We start from the raw sequence: 18,614 nt of genomic DNA on the forward strand, positions 1-18,614 counted from the left end.
TTCAAGATCAAACGGATTAGGAAGCTCTATTTTACGATATTTTATGAAATTCTTTGTTATTTTTAACTGTAGCTTCTTTAATTCTTAAGAATAGAATTATCAATCGGTACTTTTTCCTTCCGTTGGTGTATCGGTTATGATTAGGCTAAGTTATTATTTTTAGTTTAATTGCGTTTATGTGAAAGTTGAAGATGCAACAATTTTTATAGGATCTTTATAGATTTCGACGTTTTATGGTGGTAAAATCTAGACGTAACTATCAGAAAGAATGAATGGAATAGTAAAACATCGACTCTGGTCGATTTACCCAATTTTTTGTTATAGAAGGAAGGTTACATGTGTACGTAATGCGAAACGTTTTTCTTTTTATATATACGTAGACACTATTTTTATTACAAAAATTGTCATATATGTTTGATGTGCAATTTTCTTCACGAATCCGTAAATCTTCTTATATATAACTATGGTTTGTGCGGAACGGGTAATTCTCACTGCAAACAACGGTGATTCTGGTTAGTTATAAACAGTTGTAGTAAGTTGTAGTTCGGTTGGCAACGCACGATCTTCATTACAACACCACTAACGTATTTCGTTCGCCATATTTGCGGTAACATTCTACAAATACAGTTTCAGAAACCGATATTGTTTATGTGAAACGCGACATTAATGGGGTTGTAAAAGAAGTAGGCCACTCGATACTCTTTCATGGCGGTCTGTATGTACATACTCAACGTATTTATGAACGAAACATTAGCTCAAGATTGAATGGAGAACGTAAATTTTAGCGAAAATGGATAAAACTACCAGCTAGAGTTTTGTTAGAGCTTCAATTAAAAGATGTAAATCGTAAAGATTACTGAAAAAAAAAATTACAGAAACGTAATTGTACGTGAAAAATATAACAGAAATTTAGTAATGTGTTTTTATGATTATCATTATTGTTATCACTGTTTCAAACATTTTTTAAGCCTACTAAAAAAACGTGAAAGAAGTTATGAACACAGAGGGAAATACGTTTAAAACAAGGGATTCTTCGAAGCTCGATTAATTTAATGTCACCGTTTAATTAACAGAATCTTGTTAACCATAAAAATTTTACAGCTTGAAATGCGATTTCCCAGAAAATTCGAACGCTACTCCCTACACTTTTCGGATATTATTACACACGTATAATTCTGCGCAAAATTCGAGCCAAATTGGTGACCTGAATTTCAGGTATTCTCTCTCGTAAATACCCTCGTACGTAACTATAGCATCATAAACCTAATTCCAGAGGAATCCCCCTAATTTGTCAAAGTGATATTTCTTCAACGGATCTGCAGGCGCATTAATCCTTTCGCATTTTAAATATATGTGTATAACCAGTAATAATACCAAATTATATACTGCACCCTATATTTTTTTACATTTTACTTTCATTCTTTTTATTTTTACATATTAATATTATCAATTTATTTTTACATTTCATTTCTACATTAATTACTTTCATTATTTTTCACTATCTTAAGCTAATTCCTAATACCGTACTTTGCTAACGCTTGCGAAACGATTAGACGTCGGTCACTACACTTACGTGAAATATTTATGTAATTCAACAAGATATGCAATGACACGAGATTACGACGAATCTGTTAACTTAATCCTTCGATCTTTTCGCACGATGAACACAGATAACGCTTGTACTTCTCACAAGTTTCGCTAAACATCCCTCTCTTCATTTACCTATATTAATGTCTTCCAGACAATGAGAGGGCAGTTCGATCAAATTTAAAGCGGCACAATGAATCTCACAATAAAATCCTTATCCGCGGCTGAGAATTGTCATGGCTGAATTAATTATCTGTCCCGGTGGCCGCGTTCGCGTCCGCCAGCAGCGAATTAATTACGCGGGTTAACGAGACTTTTTAAAAGCGAACACCCCACCCCTTTGCCGTTCTTCCTCATACCACTTACAATACAACGTGTCTAACGACCTCTTGGCTTATCAACGCGTTCGTTGCCTCCGTGCTCTTGGCTAATTGAATTAACGTATTACCATCGTTCGAACAATCTAACAAATAGAAAATCACGTTCTGTTCATCAGTATTTCTCACTAACCTGTCTATTTCTCTCCTTTCTTTTTTCTTTAGTTTCTTTCTCCTCTTTATCGATATTTTCATTTTATTATTTTAATCAATTTCAGTCTCGTCAGCCTCGAAATGGATTTAGCTTACAATTCCTTTCGTTCGTGCTTTCACATAAACTATCGCTCCTTAGTTGATCGATTGCTTATTTGCTTTTTTGCTGCTTTCTTTATCGATATCTACCTATTTGCTCTTTTCCTTGTACAAATATAAATTTCTGTATTCTTATTGATTGTTTTTCTATTCGATAAAACGAATCGCTTTCCACTTTTTAAATTAACAGGATCGAATAAGAACATTATTACGAACGTTTCTATAGTATCCAAATACGAATAAAATGTAAAGAAAGTGGAAAGATTCAATGATAAGGTAATTAGAATAAAACGCTACGAACTCCTGCGATTTATCGCATCCGTAATAACATTCGCGTATAGAAGCCGCGTGATCTACGGAGACGAAAACCGATCAATCGTAGGTGAGATCCGTGTCATATCGATGGAAACGGTAATTTGTATGTCGGCTAATATTTTCTTTCCCGCGTCATCCGGCTAAATTCATGGCCTGACAAATAGAATTCTCACGTGTACGACATTGCACGAACGTGTTCCATTAGCACGTCGACGATTGATATGTATATTTGTCGGGTCGACTTTTGATTGCGATCTGTTAACAGATCTGTCTGTATTGGGCTTTTGTTAGTTATCATCGGTTTTTGTTAGTTATGCCGATTATTTGATGTTCATGTAGTCAATCATTCAGATCGTCTGTCTGTTGCGTATACAGAATCTACTCGGTGTCAGATTGCGCATTTAACGGTAAGATCAATTTTTTCCAATCTCTCTTATCTTCCTATTAATAGAAATTATTTTTTTCATTTGATCCCACATACACAGCACAATAGAAGCAACAGATACCTCTTACCAAAAGCGTGTACCAAAACTTGCTATCCTTTTTTTTAATTGTCACGACTAACAATTAAAAAAGAACACTAAAATACATATTCAACCTTCATTCTCCATCAGAATTCTCAATCAACTTCATCGCACACTCTGCCGTCAATGCACTTTCCACCTCTCCGTCGAAAAAAAAAAAAAGGAAAAAGAAAATAAAAATAGAGGGGAAAAAAAAGAAGATACAACGAACGAACCCCATGAACCAAGCGTGCAACTCCAATTACGAGCATCGTCCCTTTGATTCCACGCGTCAGCGGTGACAGACAAATTACTGTCCGCGCGTGGAAAAGCACGCATGCGACCTCTATATACCTCCCTCGGCACTATGCACGCGAGAGCATGGGAATCGACTAACTCTAGCTGTGGATACCGTGCGCTGCGAAATAACTGGAAAAGAAGGAGCGTCCCCGTGAGATCGACGCTGCTCGTTATGTAACTATCGTTAGAAATTGAGTTGCAGTGAACTGTGAACTGACCTTATTTCGCGAGCATCAGGAGCAACCGTGGCGTCGTTTTCGTCCTCGTTTCGCGTCGATCGCCAATCGCCCCTTCTACGTGCATTACGTGTGTGTCACACGACCGCCTCTCTTCCGCATGCATGCGTATATACGCGCGCACCCGTATACCGATCACGATGAAACCATGGCTAACCCTCGAATTGCGAATTCGTCTCTCTCTCCCTCTCCCTCTCCCTCTCTCTCTCTCTCTCTTTCGCTCTGTCTGTGTTTTCACGTTAAAACGAGTACGTGCGGAGATACGTTTGGTGAATTTTATTGTACCGTAGCACAAGTGGATTGAAATTCACGATAACGGAACTCGAAATAAGTTCGACTTTGAAGATGAGCTTGGTATTTCCCTGTGGGCGAGCCGCAGGTCAGGAGCGCACGAAATTTGTCAGGTAAATATGGAGAGGATCGGAGTTTAATAATTTATTAAAATTGGGCGAGTTGGTGAAATAGACGTTGGTCGGGTAGAATTTATCGTTATTATTTCTTTTAATAAATAAATTTGTTTTCCAGGTTAATGTAGAAAGTTGTAGTTTTCAGAACGACGGTTGGAAGCTGAAATATTGTACGATTACTAAACGCGTGCTTCCTTAAACTTAAAATATATCGCCTAAGATTTAATCTAACCTAATTCCTTACTCATTGCGTGAATATTTCGCGTAAATTCAAAATTGTTCGCCTTAAATCAATTTTCCTTGCACCGTATTCTCAAACTGATAAACTAGAAAATCCTCACCGAGATTAATCATCGATCTATTCAACATCGTGAAATTTCAAGAATGGAAACGATGAGAAATTTTTAATATAATATATAATAATATGTAATCACTAGGTAGTCGGTTTTCCAATATTTTTAAATGGCTATTACACGCTTTTAACTGCGAAAAGTATAATACCACGCTACAGGTAACAAACGTATTAAAAAGGAAACTGTATGAGATGGCGGAGACAGTGAACTTTCATCATCAAAATCGCCGGAAATTTGAAATCGGTTGAAGGATGGAACACGCCCCCCCCCCTTTCTATCCCAACAGGGCAGCCAGCCTAGCACCTGAATTCACCCTTTGATTCCAGACAGGGAAAAGGTGAAGTCGGCTGGGAACGACAGGCAACTCGACTGACGAGAGCAAAGGAACAACTTTTTCAATTATATTCCCTCGGATCGATAGAGCGATTCATTCCCGAGAATGATTCCCGGATTATCGAAGGATTATCCGTTCTTCCACGCCCACCTTATGCTTCCGCTTTCTTTCCGTGCGTTTTAATGAAATGTTTACCATCGATCCGACTGTCGTTCCCTCTAATCCACTGATAGTAGTATAATTTCCAACAAATCAAGTCGCTATAATAGTCTCTCGATATTTTCAATAGGTTTGGATTTTCTATAATTTACTCGTACGAATAAAATATTCTCTTTAAATTACTTGTAAATCTCTTGGGTTTTTAATAGATCTTTATATAAATAGATTCTATGTGTACGGTATAAATAAGAGACAATCTGTCAGGTGGGAAAATAAAAATGTTTTAAAACTAGATAATAAATTCATGCAGTTGTGCAAATAAGCCAACAGTATAATTAAGGTAGTGGCCATCGATATTTTCAAAATATTCGAGAGAATGGGAACGTCTATTTAATAATCCCAGAATCAAATAAAGCAACAGTCTTGCCAATGTAGAATCAGTTGGCAGTGCACCGAATATAAAAATTGTCGCCTTGTAAGAGACGAATGAGTCTTACACATTACGTTCTCCAGTTAAATATACACAGAATATCCTGTAAATTAATAAATGTAATATATAAATAATTTTCACTGGTACAGAAAGAAGGTATTACGATCTACAATCTCAGTTTTCATTCAAATCATTGCAGATATTTATTTCAATACTTTTAAATCGATGCATTTGATGTGTAAGAAATTTTTCTACGGTGGTCGCTAAGTGAACAAAAAGGAATCTCGTTATTTTTCTTAAATGAAATTTCGTACGCAATGAAGTATATAGTTTCCTCGGAAGAAACACCGAGAAAGCTTTAGGAAGTATCTAAACGAAAATCGAAGAACTTTTTATTTGTACAAAATGTTTCCTCCGAGACCAGCAATTAATTTGATTCGAAGACACCAAAATTCCATACGAGAAATTCGTAAGGTTACGACCTTACGACGTTACGACGTCGCCGGTGTCGAAATCACAGTTTGCCAAGTAAACTTCGCCGATGAATCCAACTAATCGATGTCGAAAAAGCTTCCTATTCTTTCCTCCTCCTTTCGCGACCCATCTTTTCGAGTGCCAGCTACATAAATGTGATTTAATTTTCAGGCATCCTGTCGGGACAACGATAGACCGGTCCCCTTTCTAATTTATTAAATGGAAAGGTACACGTAGGTGTACGCGTACACAAAGGTATACGTTGTGACGCTTAACCGCGCGTTAATACCTCAGGGGGATAAATCTGGAGCACGAAACGGGGGAAAAAAATATCGTATAAATATAAGTTGCTCGAGAGATAATACTTTTCTTTTTTCTGCCCTTTTTTTCTTTTTCCTAGTTATTTATGTATAGTAAATTAGTGGAAGTGCCTCGAGGATTTCTGTATATCACGTTGCAATGTCTAATATGTTAGAAATGAACATATATGTTGGTACAATGTTAATATATTTCGTGAAATGAACTCGAAAAAGTTTAGATGGTCTATTTTCAAAACAGGTTCCGTTTATAAAGGTTTGAAATTGTTAGAGGTACATCCATTTCATTTGCAAGACAGTCGAGTAATTTTACGCGAGGAGTCTTTTTGTGAATGTGCTTTGTGAGATAATTATAGTAAAAGGATTTTAATCCTGAAGAATACTTTCTATGATACAGTGTTCGGTATAACTGTTTCCCTTTGAAGTTCACGTAGTTCACCGCAGCGATAACTCTAGGAAGTCGTGCAGAAATCAAAATATCGGCATTCGATGGGGGGACGAAAAATGTCGGTGGCCAAGAGGTGATTCGTTTCCTCTTAGAGCACGGTGTCTTCAATGAAACGCTTCGATTCCTTGTTCACGGTTCCGTGGAAAGAAATGAGAACAAAAATTCGTTCGCGATTATTAATAGTCAACGATTCGGTAGCGGTCGTGGCAACAACAAATACGCCGAGCATGTTCACTGTAATGAGGATGATATTTAAAGCCACGGGCCGAAAAATCGAAGCTGACCCAATCGATCTGCTTTTTTTTTTCTCTCCATTTCTGTTTTTTTATTCGTTAAATCATTCATAATTATATTTATACGAATAACATTTTACTGTGGCATTAGCAGATAATTTTTATTGTTTAAATCGTATATTGTTTCTAGATCTAATAAAGGTTATAGCCTTATATATAACCTTAATATAAGGTTAGCCAATCTAAGACAAACAAACAAGCATAAAATAAATATACACGTGAAAAGAATACCAATCGAAAAAATTAATGGATCTACAGATACATAGAGTGTCAATAATAATTTACATAAAAATATATAAAATTCATTTGAGAAATCACATTACGAAAATTTGAAAGAACGATGTCGGTCTAGCCAGGAAAATCCTGAACCGTCTCGGAGACCAGGGAGAAACACAGACTGAAAATGAGGGTAACGACGAAAGAGACAGAGATAAAGGGAAAAAAGAGAGGCGTGGGTGTGGAAGAGGGTAGTTTGGATGCAGTAGCAAACAGGCAGATTGGATTCCCGACTCGATTTACCGGAATGCAGAAATAACAGCTGGCGAAGTCTCCTCGAGGCCGATCCGGCTTTGCAATCTTCTCCTCTTTTCTTCCTTCCGCTTTTCAGACACGCGAGAGAAAGGGACACGGGGTGGACGGAAGAAGAGGAGAAAGAAGAATGCAGACGCCGGATTCAAGGGACAGTTCAGTAAGGGTAACTCGAGAATGTTTTATATACAGAGTATTCTACTAAAGTGTCGAAATTTTCAGGGCTTTCCATGAATTTTATAAAAGATCCTGTTTTACAAAAATTGAATTATATTCTGGAACATCCAATTCTTTTAAATTAGACTTTCTTTATCTCCACCTTTGTACGAAATGTGCCTTTCAAATGGAACTGCAGCACTTTTGTGAATGTGCTTTTTTTATCGGTTACGATATTATAGGATAAATAACGACGTAATACTTTTGCAAGTGCAAATTGCATTCGTTTTCCTATACATGTATGATTATTTTTATTTAACTCTCATATCCGATATATTTATAGAAAAAAAGACACAATATCGAAAGAAACTTTTGTTTCATCTATTTCAACAGATCTGCGAGATACGTTGTAATACGAGTTAAGAAGAACTACAGATAGGTAGAATGTGTAGGTAATGCATTGAAAACTAGCGAGATCATTGGACAGTAGATAATCCAGCCAATGGTCAAACCCTCTTGTAAGTAGACACGGCAAGAAATAGACAGACATTTACTGCCACGACTCTCTGAAGTAGAAACAACGCCCTACGGCCAGACATTTACCGCAGCTCTCTTAAGTAGAAACAACGCGCAATGGCCAGGCATACGTCGCGACTCTCTTAAGTGGAAACGGCGAGCAATAATCAGACAATTCATTGCGCTTTACTACGTAGAAACAACTAGCAATGATCAGACGCGTCACTACAATCGTATTGAACAACCTGCGATCTTTCTGCCTAAGTTTCCACAATTAACTTCCTTAATTCTTCCAAAGTCTAAATAAATATTTACACTGATAACTAAAAAAGAAGGCTATTTTTACATTAATAATATTAATATAATAGAGCAAACAATTTCCTGTATAATATTTTTACCTGTACACAATTCTCAATGTGTGCTGCTAACATCTAATATAGCAAAACTGTACGATACACAGCTTTACCATGAACTATATACATCTAAGAAACAATACGATCAATCTCTAACTCTGCTTCCCTTCTTTCCTGCGAAATCCCCTTTATTCCACCTTCGAAAAGATAAACCGTAATTCCGGCACAACAAAGACCTTGACCGCGAGGGCTTCGGATTCAGGGATTTGTCGAGTCGGACCGAATGCAAAAACGCAATTTCGTCAGGCTACCGCATCACTACCGGAGGGAGCCAGTGTTTCGCACAGATAACGAGCAGGCGTTAATTTCTCTAATCGGTTAGCCGGCTTTCGTCGTCCCTTTTTTCCACCATTTCGTCGATGCAATTTTCGTGTAACGGCGCCGGCTAAGCTACTCTTTCCCTGGATTCTTACCACTACGGACCTGTGCTACTCTTTGATCTCACGTTTCTTACGCCCCTTCACAACTACCGCGCGGAATAGTTAATCAGCGGAGGAGCCAGGAGAAACGTGGGTTGGAACTCGTGAAAGTTTTATTGCAAAGTGCTTGCCAGCTAGCTTTTAAGTGTTTTCAGTGCGTGTTATAGGTCAGTTTTAAGTATGTGGCTTTTCGCGTAAGCGTCTAGGTTGGACTCTAGTGGGGGATAGTTTATGCCGTAGATTCTCTCTTAGATATTTAAAAATAGACAAGGTAAAAATAGTTTCTGTTGGAAATTATTCCGTCGAGCAATTACTTTTATAGCTGATTTTTTGAATTTGTAAAATCAGTACACAGACATTCGTTATTATGGCCGAGCAATCAAATACTCGACCATATTTTCAAGAAAAGTACTAAAAATATGCAATAAAGAGTGTGGATGCGAAATTTAGAGAGGTTAACGTCGAAACCATCAACTAATAAGTTGGAAGATAAATCGATTTATCCTTCCGGTAACTGAGCCACAAAATCTACAATAAACACGACTATCAGGAGACAGAAAGAGGCAAAAATACGGTCTTAACTGCGCACTCTACATCTCACCATGGTAAGAAAGAACCGCCGAAGCCGCTCCCATTTGAGGTTAATGCCTATCGTGGAATGGAAGGATTTTCTTTGAATCGACCTCATAAGCTCCCGAAGATCCTAAATTTATTGCCAGTAAAATCTGATACGTATCGTCTGTACGTCTCAAAGTCGCAACTATGGTGACGGGCATCTTATTAACGGATAAAGATAAACATCACTATAATGCCCTAGTCACGGCCAAATATTTTACGGCGGGCATATAATATTTCGTTCCAATTCGTATCTACTTATTTTATAAGTTACGTCCACAACTTTTGACTGCAATAACTATTATTATCGGTTACTTCGTCAGATATTATCTGTGAAATGCTGAAACATATCAGAAATGTTATTCCTAACCTACTTAACCTCTGTCAACTAAATTGATTAAATTTTTAAAAAGGTCAGCAACAATATACCTACAATCTCGAAGCAACTAAGAATAATATTATCAACTCTTTATATCATGATACAATCATGTCAGCACTTAATAATACTAAAACAGAAATTCTCGTCTCTCAATTTCCCTAGGTGTCAAAATCGAGCCGATATCTCCCCCGTTTCTCGCACGATCGATTCTCGCGTGACCGTTCAAGCTCGCCCTTTACACTCCCCCCAACGAACAACCAGGCAGAGAGAGAGAGAGAGAGAGAGAGAGAGAGAGAGAGAAAGAGAGAACATAGTGTTTCTCGAGGCTGATCATTATTGGCCGGAAACACGGGCCACGCTGTCGAAGCGCTTCCTCGCCATCGGTCGGCAATATTTTCACCTCTCCCCCAACCGGATGAAGGCAACCGCCGCTCGCTACTAAACGAACCATTGCGCTAGTAACGTTTACTGCGCGGCTCCGCGCGCTTCCTATCGAAGATCCGGACTTCCGTCGTTAAACGGTATTTAATTCGCCGGTGTATAGACCAAGGGAGAATATCTACGTTCGCTGCTAGATCTAGCAGCTTCCCTTTCTGCTTGGTGGAAATTAAAGCAGCTTTGTACAGCTGCAGACTACAGTATTTTACAGCTATATGATTTTCACTGAAAATTGTCACTGGGAAAAGATTTTTTCACATTGGAAACTTTGCTGAGAAAATAATGTCGTATATGTTGCTGATAAATATTTTTACCTTTAAAAACCCAATATCAGTGGCGCGGGCAAAGAATAAACCAAATGAGACACATCCGTGTTTGCAAATGGGAACTAGCAAATGGCAAAAAGAACTAGATTTTCATTAATGGTTTGATCAACTTTGACTAAAACATCTTGTTAAAAATAGAGAGGTTTTATCGAATGATTCACAGGCAGCAGAATTTTATTGAAATATTATGTTAAAAAAGAGACAGAGCAGACAGAGGACTGGTGAATACATTTCACAGCGGGTAGGAAAATGAGATGGAATGGCACGGTTAGAAAAGCAGGAAGCACCGTGAAAAATTTTCGAACCCTACCTCGTTTTGCGTTAACAGTACCCATGTGAGTGATATAGAGCAGCAGGTGAAATACTAGATGAATTTTAATTTCCGCTCTATAATCTGACAATTAATAATGATAATTTTAATAATAATACATACTTGGTAACAGGTCTGTCTAAACATGTGTCCATAATTTTGAGATACTCTGTATAAATCCTAACCTCCGAAAGTGGACATGAAATATACTCATTAAATATTGAAACTAAAAGACTAACATATCATATAAAATCTTTTTTCTATTAAATTTTCCATTCTCTCTGGCATCCAGTAGTGCCAACAATGCACCGCAGTCTCAAGGAATCATTTTCATTAAATCGAAATTCAACGGAGAGGAGAAACTCTCGTGTTTCCGTCCGCAGCCAGATTATATATTGCAAGTTAGGCAAATCGAAGTCCAGGTGAATTTCGACCGAGCATCTCGTCTCCCTAACCAAATCTGCAACTTGATAATGAGTTATTGTAGCGTAAACTGCGGATTAACGGGCAGAAGGATTTTCCGGGCGGAGTGGCGATAAATTCACGGAGGCCGGCGTAAATAAGAGCTAGCTACCGACCGATCGTCGAACCCACTCATACATAATAGATAAATTAACTGTATTTTGATTCCGCACAGACGACCCTTTGATCGCGGCCATTTTCGCGTTACCGCGAACCGCACTGGCGAATTTCTCAGCATGCCTGTGCATCGATTCACCACAAACCAAATTCGAGTCCTCTGAATTTCCAAAAATTCACGATATGGCCAGCGGTGAATTTCAATGGAATCGAACGACAGAACTTGGTGAAAAGTTTTGAAACTAAACTTTTGATGCTTTTTGGTTTGGTGATATCAAGGTTAGGTAACTTGATCGATTCACAATAGTTACAAAATAAAATAAAATGGATAAAACATATCTCGGTTTTTATTGAATATTGGTAAGAATTTCGATTTTACTCGTCTACTTAACATTGTTGCATTGACGACACCTAACCTCTAATTCGAAACCAATATCCTATATTGTGAATCATTATCAGCTTTCGTTTTAAATCCCATTCCCTGGCATCCAAATAACCCATTAACTTAATTTTCAAGGCAAACAGAAAATAAAATAAGAATGACGAGACATGGACGCTTTTTAAAATTCACGAGACTTCCCGTAAGCTTATTAGTTGATCGAATATTCCAGGTTATATTTTGTTTACTTACTGGCGAAGTAAGCCAGCATCGCTGTCAGCGCAACAGCGAGGAGGATCAGTGCGATCGAGAAACACTTCCAGGAGCATCTGTGCTGGCACCGTTTGTCGATGTGAAAACGTGACGGCGAATACGGTGAATAATGCGGCACCGCTGCAGCGCGAAGTGGAAATCCTGGCATTACCATGGCTTGACCTTGGACGCCCACCGTGCCTGTACCACCATTTCCAGCGGCTGCACCCAAACCACCACCCAGAGAACCGACTGTCACCTGCTGCTGCGGCGGCGGAAGCCTGTAATAGAGACAGCGAAGAATCAGCATTATTACATCGCAAATTGGCATTGTATTTCTAAGGTTATTTTTGTGGGTTATAATTTTTAGTTTATAGATGATGCAAGAATCTATAGAAAATTAATACAGAGGATAAATGTTAGAAAATTTCGGTAATACTTTGGGAATTACTAGACTGTGAATGTTTGGAAACTTTAAATCATCTAAAGTGATGATATTCGTATGGTAATATTTAATAGATGAATCAAATTTTTGCTTGAGTTCCATTTTTTTAATTGTATTAGTAAAGATATGAATCTGTATAAACATTGGCAGTCTAGTAATTAAATATTAGATTCAATGTACATTGTACAACCACCGTTCACATAAACGGTTTAATAGTCTTAACAACACATGGGAGAATATTTACCATGTCAACCCTTTTCACAATACTCTTCTCTATAATCACAATCTGAATAATTCTCACCTTCTACCAACCTAACCTATTATCATAGCTGCTGTTAGATCATTGTGAACACCGATATTTAATACTCATAACGTCAATTTCCAAGTTACGCAATCCATTTGGTTGGTCATCCAGACTGACAAACAACTTCCATTAACTCAACATCAAACACACGACAGAGAAACAAACGAAGAACATATTGTATCCATCGAATTCATCACGTCATCGAAGAAAGAAGATGGACGTCCAGTGAAAGAAAAAGGGGGCGCGACCAAGCGCGCTTTACTGGTCACGTGACAAGACAGCGCGTAAAAATCGCTCCTATTAACCTAGACGCGGTTGTATGGCACGTCGAGCACGCTTTTGGCGAGGCCACCTCTTCGGGGTGACACGTTAAAGCCGAGTCACGTCGAACCTACATCAAGGATTTTATTTTCATCACAGACGATATTTATCTTCATCCCCGTATCGAGAGCTAGCTCTCCATCGCTGGGTGAAAAGGGCAACGTCGAAACAGGGATTTAATACGGTTTCATGAACAAGTACAGGGCGATCCAAAGACGGTTTTCCGAATAAATATACGATTTGAAACGATAGGTAAACTATAACGAAAGAATACAGGTTAATAATCATTTTGATTTTGAGCTACATCAATGTATATTGTCAATTTTATAGGTTAGCTATAGCTTAAATTGGAAGGACTTCTAGAAGTCTTTTATTTATTGAACTATATTGATATGGATCTTTTTTCTTAATTTGATCATTCCGAAATACTCTCTACTGAACCATACACTTTATTTAACCCCCAAAACTCGCACCATGGACGAATCGCCCAATATTTAACTTTTTTAGCGCGGAAAATTCCGTATAAGAATAATGCTGCTACCGTAGTCAGATGAAATCGGTCTAAGCGGCTACACGAACTTAACAATACCACCCCGAAGCGCTAATATTGAATTTTCTGCTTAAGATTCAGCCGAGCTTCCGACGATGGGCAGGTGTTGTAGCAACGGGAGGAAATTACACGCTTTGAAAACGGCGCGAATTGGGACATAGCCTGCTGGCCGCATCTTCAACTGTGGAAAATGGCGAAGGAGCATTTGGACCTAGGACAAACGGTTAATTTTCATGGAAGGAGAAATGAGATGAATCATATCGAAAATTTTGAATACTTGAATTTAATTCCTATTCTTTCATCATCATCATCATCAGGGGAATTAGGGGAAGATTAAAGAAACTGCTATTTTCTTTAATTCCAGGCTTGAGATTATTTTTCTATTCTTCCTTCCCTTTTCTTTGTTTGAACTTAAATGCTGTACAATACGAAGAGCTTACATACTGAAATAAAAGATCTAAAGATGTTTCTAAAACATTTGCTCGTTATAAAACAAGCTCGAGGAACTTCTCACAAGCGCTGCAAAAGAATACGGGCAAAAAATTTATGAAACGAAATGTCAAAGGAATTTTCTGCGACAAAATCACCGGGTCACTCTCGGCCACTACATCATCACTTTTTTTATATCGACCTCGCCGGGACCGGGAAATTCTCGTGTTTGCCTGGCGAGGGATCATTAAGATGTCTCACCTTGCTCGCGTAACGTATCAGTTATTTAACAACGCTCGACAAACGCCATAAATAATCGCGCGCTCAGCTCTTGCCGCTTCGCGATCCTATAAACGTCTGCTCATATTTCCTCCGGCCAGGAAGCAATCAGGCACGACGCAAAGAGAGGACCAGAATAGAAAAAAGAAGAACACAACGCAACGTAAATGTAAGAGAGTGAAACGTAGAAAGGAGAAAAGAGAGAGAGAGAGAGAGAGAGAAAAGAAAAAAAGGAAAATATCGCTGGCAGAGGTCCCGATGTCGGTGCTTTACCGACCGGGCGACAGAAGAAACGAGGGAAGGAATAGTTGCGAGCAATAAATATTGCTTTTTCTTTTGGGGATCATTAAGTTGAGAACAGACGGCGGCAGAAAATTAATTTACTAAAAGTATCGGCGGACTCGTCGCGGCCGGCAAAAACCGGCCGGCGAAAGAACTTTAATGGCGAAATAATGGGGGTCTTAAAACTTGGACGATGGCCAGTGACATCTTATTCGATCTCTGAATCGTCGTCTCGCCCAGTAATTCACCCTACGCATCTCTAGGATCGTTGTTTATGCTCGTCACCGCGAGTCGTTTGTAATTTATTATGCATGTTGTTTAAAGAACTCGAATATGACATTCTATTCCCGAGATGTCTGATTCTCTTTCGATAAACGAATATTTTTATCGTACAGGTTAAAGATCTTCCTATCATTCGAATCGAACTCAGAAGTATTTCATCTCGTAATAAAGATACCTTACAGGCGAGTTTAACCGTGTTACGCGGCATCGTATCTCTGGATTTAATTAAATCTATTATAATACTAATGGAAGATTCCTGTACGCAGTGTGCACATCCCCGTATGATAATGACAAGGAGAAGTTTGACGAAACAAGTGAATTTTGCTGTATAACTAAGTTTCAGTGTGGTTATAGTCTCAATAACGTAGATCATAAATCTTTCTCTTGCCTATACAGTACTACTGTACATACTGTGTATATAGAAGAGCATATAATTATTGGAATCTTTGTAATATCCATATAACGAGACAATGGGTTAACAGGTTTTACAATATTTCACAAGATCCAACGCTCTCTCTCTTTCTCTTTCTCTCTCTCTTTCTCTCTCTACCGTTTTAGACGAAAGCGTCGCTAGAATCGACTAAAGCAAAGGACCACGTTCGCAGCTTGAACATTTAATTGTCATCGGAAACGCAATTCCGTAACGCGCAGCACTAATCAACTCCCGTGGCGCGGATAAAGCTTTAATGAGATTGCGAACGCAGCGAGAGGAGAGTGAAGAGTGAGTAGCAGACGAGCGCGGCGAATTTTCTTCGACGGTGACAAATAAATACAGCTTAGGTTAAGAAGCTTCAGACAGCTGTACAGTCGTTTCACTACGGACAACCGGATTCCTGATTGCACGTAACGGACAAATGAAGCGAGGGGAGAGTAGCTGAAAACAAGATGAACGACTGCACCGAGGAGAAGAAGGGAATGGGAGACAGAGAGGGAAAAGCATGGCGGAAGAACGGAGTAAGCAGCAATTCGGCGTGTTAACGCTGTGGCCCCCTCTTCAAGCTGAGTTAATCCATTTGCGCGAGTAAATCAGTTAACTGAAATTGGGTTATATTTCCTAATCGATACGATGGATTAGCTTAGTCGTTGGTACGTTCGGTGGATCCCCGATCACAGTCTGTGCATCATTTTTCGATTCTGTCTTCGATGCTTCTATGGATACGATGTGTTTTTGAAGGAATACAAAAAACATAGAAGAATAATTTAGCAATTAAATTCACGCACAAGAGGGCGCAAATTCGTGTAGGGAAAGTCCCGAGTAAACGAAGTTGAGCTTGAACAAAATTCCCTAGCCATTGGAATCCCCCGTGACATCGCTAAAGTTTCTGCTTTTGTTGCAATCCTCCCCACACCCCGTCCTTCTTCTATCCCCATCATTTCTTCAATATTCTAATTCCAGGCACGTTCGACGTTTCAGGTACATCGTTCCAAGCTGCCGCGTGGTACATCCCTGTTTCCTCTCTACCATCGCATGTCCCGACGCGCGCTACCAACCGTTGAACATCCAACGGTAGCGTGCTAGCGCGCGCGGCTACGACACCTACACCGATTAAGCGAATTGACCGGCTGTCTGATATATTGGAAGTTAAAAGGGTAATTGCGGGTGGCGTTGCTGTCACATATTGAGTCGAGTGTTGTCTGAGTGGAAGATTGGAGCAGGCCCGAGGATAGGGCCGAGCGTGTGATCCAATTATGATGTAACGAACGCGTCGTTACTCGGAACACGCTCGATAACGAGACACCGAGTATAGGCTTTGAACCGTGGTCAGACATCAAACGTTCTTTTCTCTCGAGACCCGACCACTTCGTTAAGACTTGTCCGTTCCTGTTGCCTTGACGATCGCGCGCGCCACGTTTTAAGAGTAAGAAGAGTGGGGCAAGAGGATCGCGGAATATCAAGAGGATAAGAAAACGTTTTTGGATAAGAAACGAATGTTTAAAGTCGCTCTTTTAGAAATAGGAGAATAACCTTGGACCAGTGGATGTTAGATTATTGATGTTACAAACAACGAATATTTTGTTTTACACAGCTAAAACGGAGAACCGATTGAAGAGTATTTTTGTTTCTATGCGATGATCAAATTCGCTTGAAAAATAAAATTGTGTCGTTTGATATAATAATATTTAAAAGTGGCTTAGAAAGTAACAAACACGACTTATATATTTATTTGTTTATCAATGCAACTCGATAGATTAAATAGACTTATAATTCTCGTAACAATCTTTATTTTGATCCCTTTTCGCTAAGCTGGCAAAGAAACTGCATGCAAAGAAACGACAAGTCGGCTTTATTCACTGCGAACACGATCCGTGGAAACGCGACCGATCGTAAGGTTGGCGCGCATGTACAGACAGAAAGGGAAGACACGTCCAAAGAATTCTAATAAAAATCTGACACCTCAGGCGCGTTCTCGAAAGAAAGGTAAAGCGACACGAAGATCCGTAACCCGACGCAGGGGTCGTCGTCGCTTGAAATTGAATCGTACTTCCAGATGAAGAAGGAAAAAATAAGAAAGGGAAGAATTATGGTTACTGCTGCAACAAGAATAACGAGGTCCGCTCGTATGACGGAAGAAAAGCGAGATATTGCCCTGCTTGAGATGACGCTGCTGCAGCGTCTCTTACCTTATATTTGTAATTAAATAGTTAAATGAAACTTAAACAGATCAATTTTTCTTAGAAATCTGATAACTTATATAAATAATTGCATAATGTTTGAGAATCAGCAATCAAAAAAAGCAGATTATGTTGATTCTATGAATTAATTGTACGTAATTGAGAAGGAACACGAGATACTCTTGTCAGAGATAATTGAACAACAGCACTGGAATGGTAATGGATACTCGTTATGGAGCTCGTTATACGAATTCAATCAAGAAATCTGGAAGTTTCATGCCATAGCATTCGAATAATTCACCTTTTCAGTTTAATATCCATCGTTTCCCTATTTAAGTGGCTGACTTAGCAGCACAAACTTTTACCAGCTATTCATTAGTGAGAGAGTTACTAAAAAAAACTTACAGAATTAAAGGATTTTAATTACTCATTCTTAAAACACGTAGATATTTTCCTAAATTCATTACCAACTTCAAAGCGATCGAAAAGTTGCAAATAGCGGTTTTCTTAAGATTCTATGAAAACTCTAATCGTCATGTGGGATGTAGATATAATTATCTATTCGAGCACATTAAAGAACATGTAAATCAACATTTGATAGCTGTATCATTAATAGCGACTCCAATCTAATTACATATTAATGTTGCTCTTGTTACATTAATTAGAAGCAACCTGTGGTACAACAGCATGATCACATTGAATCATTATAATCTTAATTGGTCGATTATCGCGCTGGTAGCGCCCCACGTGACATAATTCGTAAACACAATCTCGCCTAACCTCCAAATCAGATTTCTTTACTTTCCCTCTGTAATGAAGACGGTAAACTTAAGGTTAGTAGATACGACGATGCTGAATATTCAAGGCGATTCCATCCACGGGCGAAAGATCGAGACGTTACCATGACTTTAAAGGAATCTCCGGAACTTGCGCGTTCGATGACCTCGCATCGTTTACAACCGTCATAGAGTCGGAAATCCCGCATGATGCAGTGCCCTTTGAATATTAATCTCA

The 18,614-nt window shown here is 38.8% G+C and overlaps 1 protein-coding gene across 9 annotated transcripts in view; it reads right to left on the bottom strand.

Annotated features, from left to right (window-relative positions):
• Positions 1-18,614, bottom strand: part of LOC122568532 (teneurin-a) — a 699,158-nt gene that overhangs the window by 34,862 nt on the left and 645,682 nt on the right. For 8 of the 9 annotated variants that reach the window (XM_043728382.1, XM_043728381.1, XM_043728380.1 and 5 more), the window contains one exon: positions 12,096-12,376. In XM_043728382.1, coding sequence (XP_043584317.1) covers positions 12,096-12,376 — 281 coding nt within the window. Of the gene's footprint in view, positions 1-12,095; positions 12,377-12,841; positions 12,863-18,614 lie in introns of those variants that run through there. The other variant, XM_043728385.1, reaches the window with a different exon arrangement.

This window comes from Bombus pyrosoma, linkage group LG6, assembly GCF_014825855.1.
Source record: "Bombus pyrosoma isolate SC7728 linkage group LG6, ASM1482585v1, whole genome shotgun sequence".
Taxonomy (NCBI): Eukaryota; Metazoa; Arthropoda; class Insecta; order Hymenoptera; family Apidae; genus Bombus; species Bombus pyrosoma.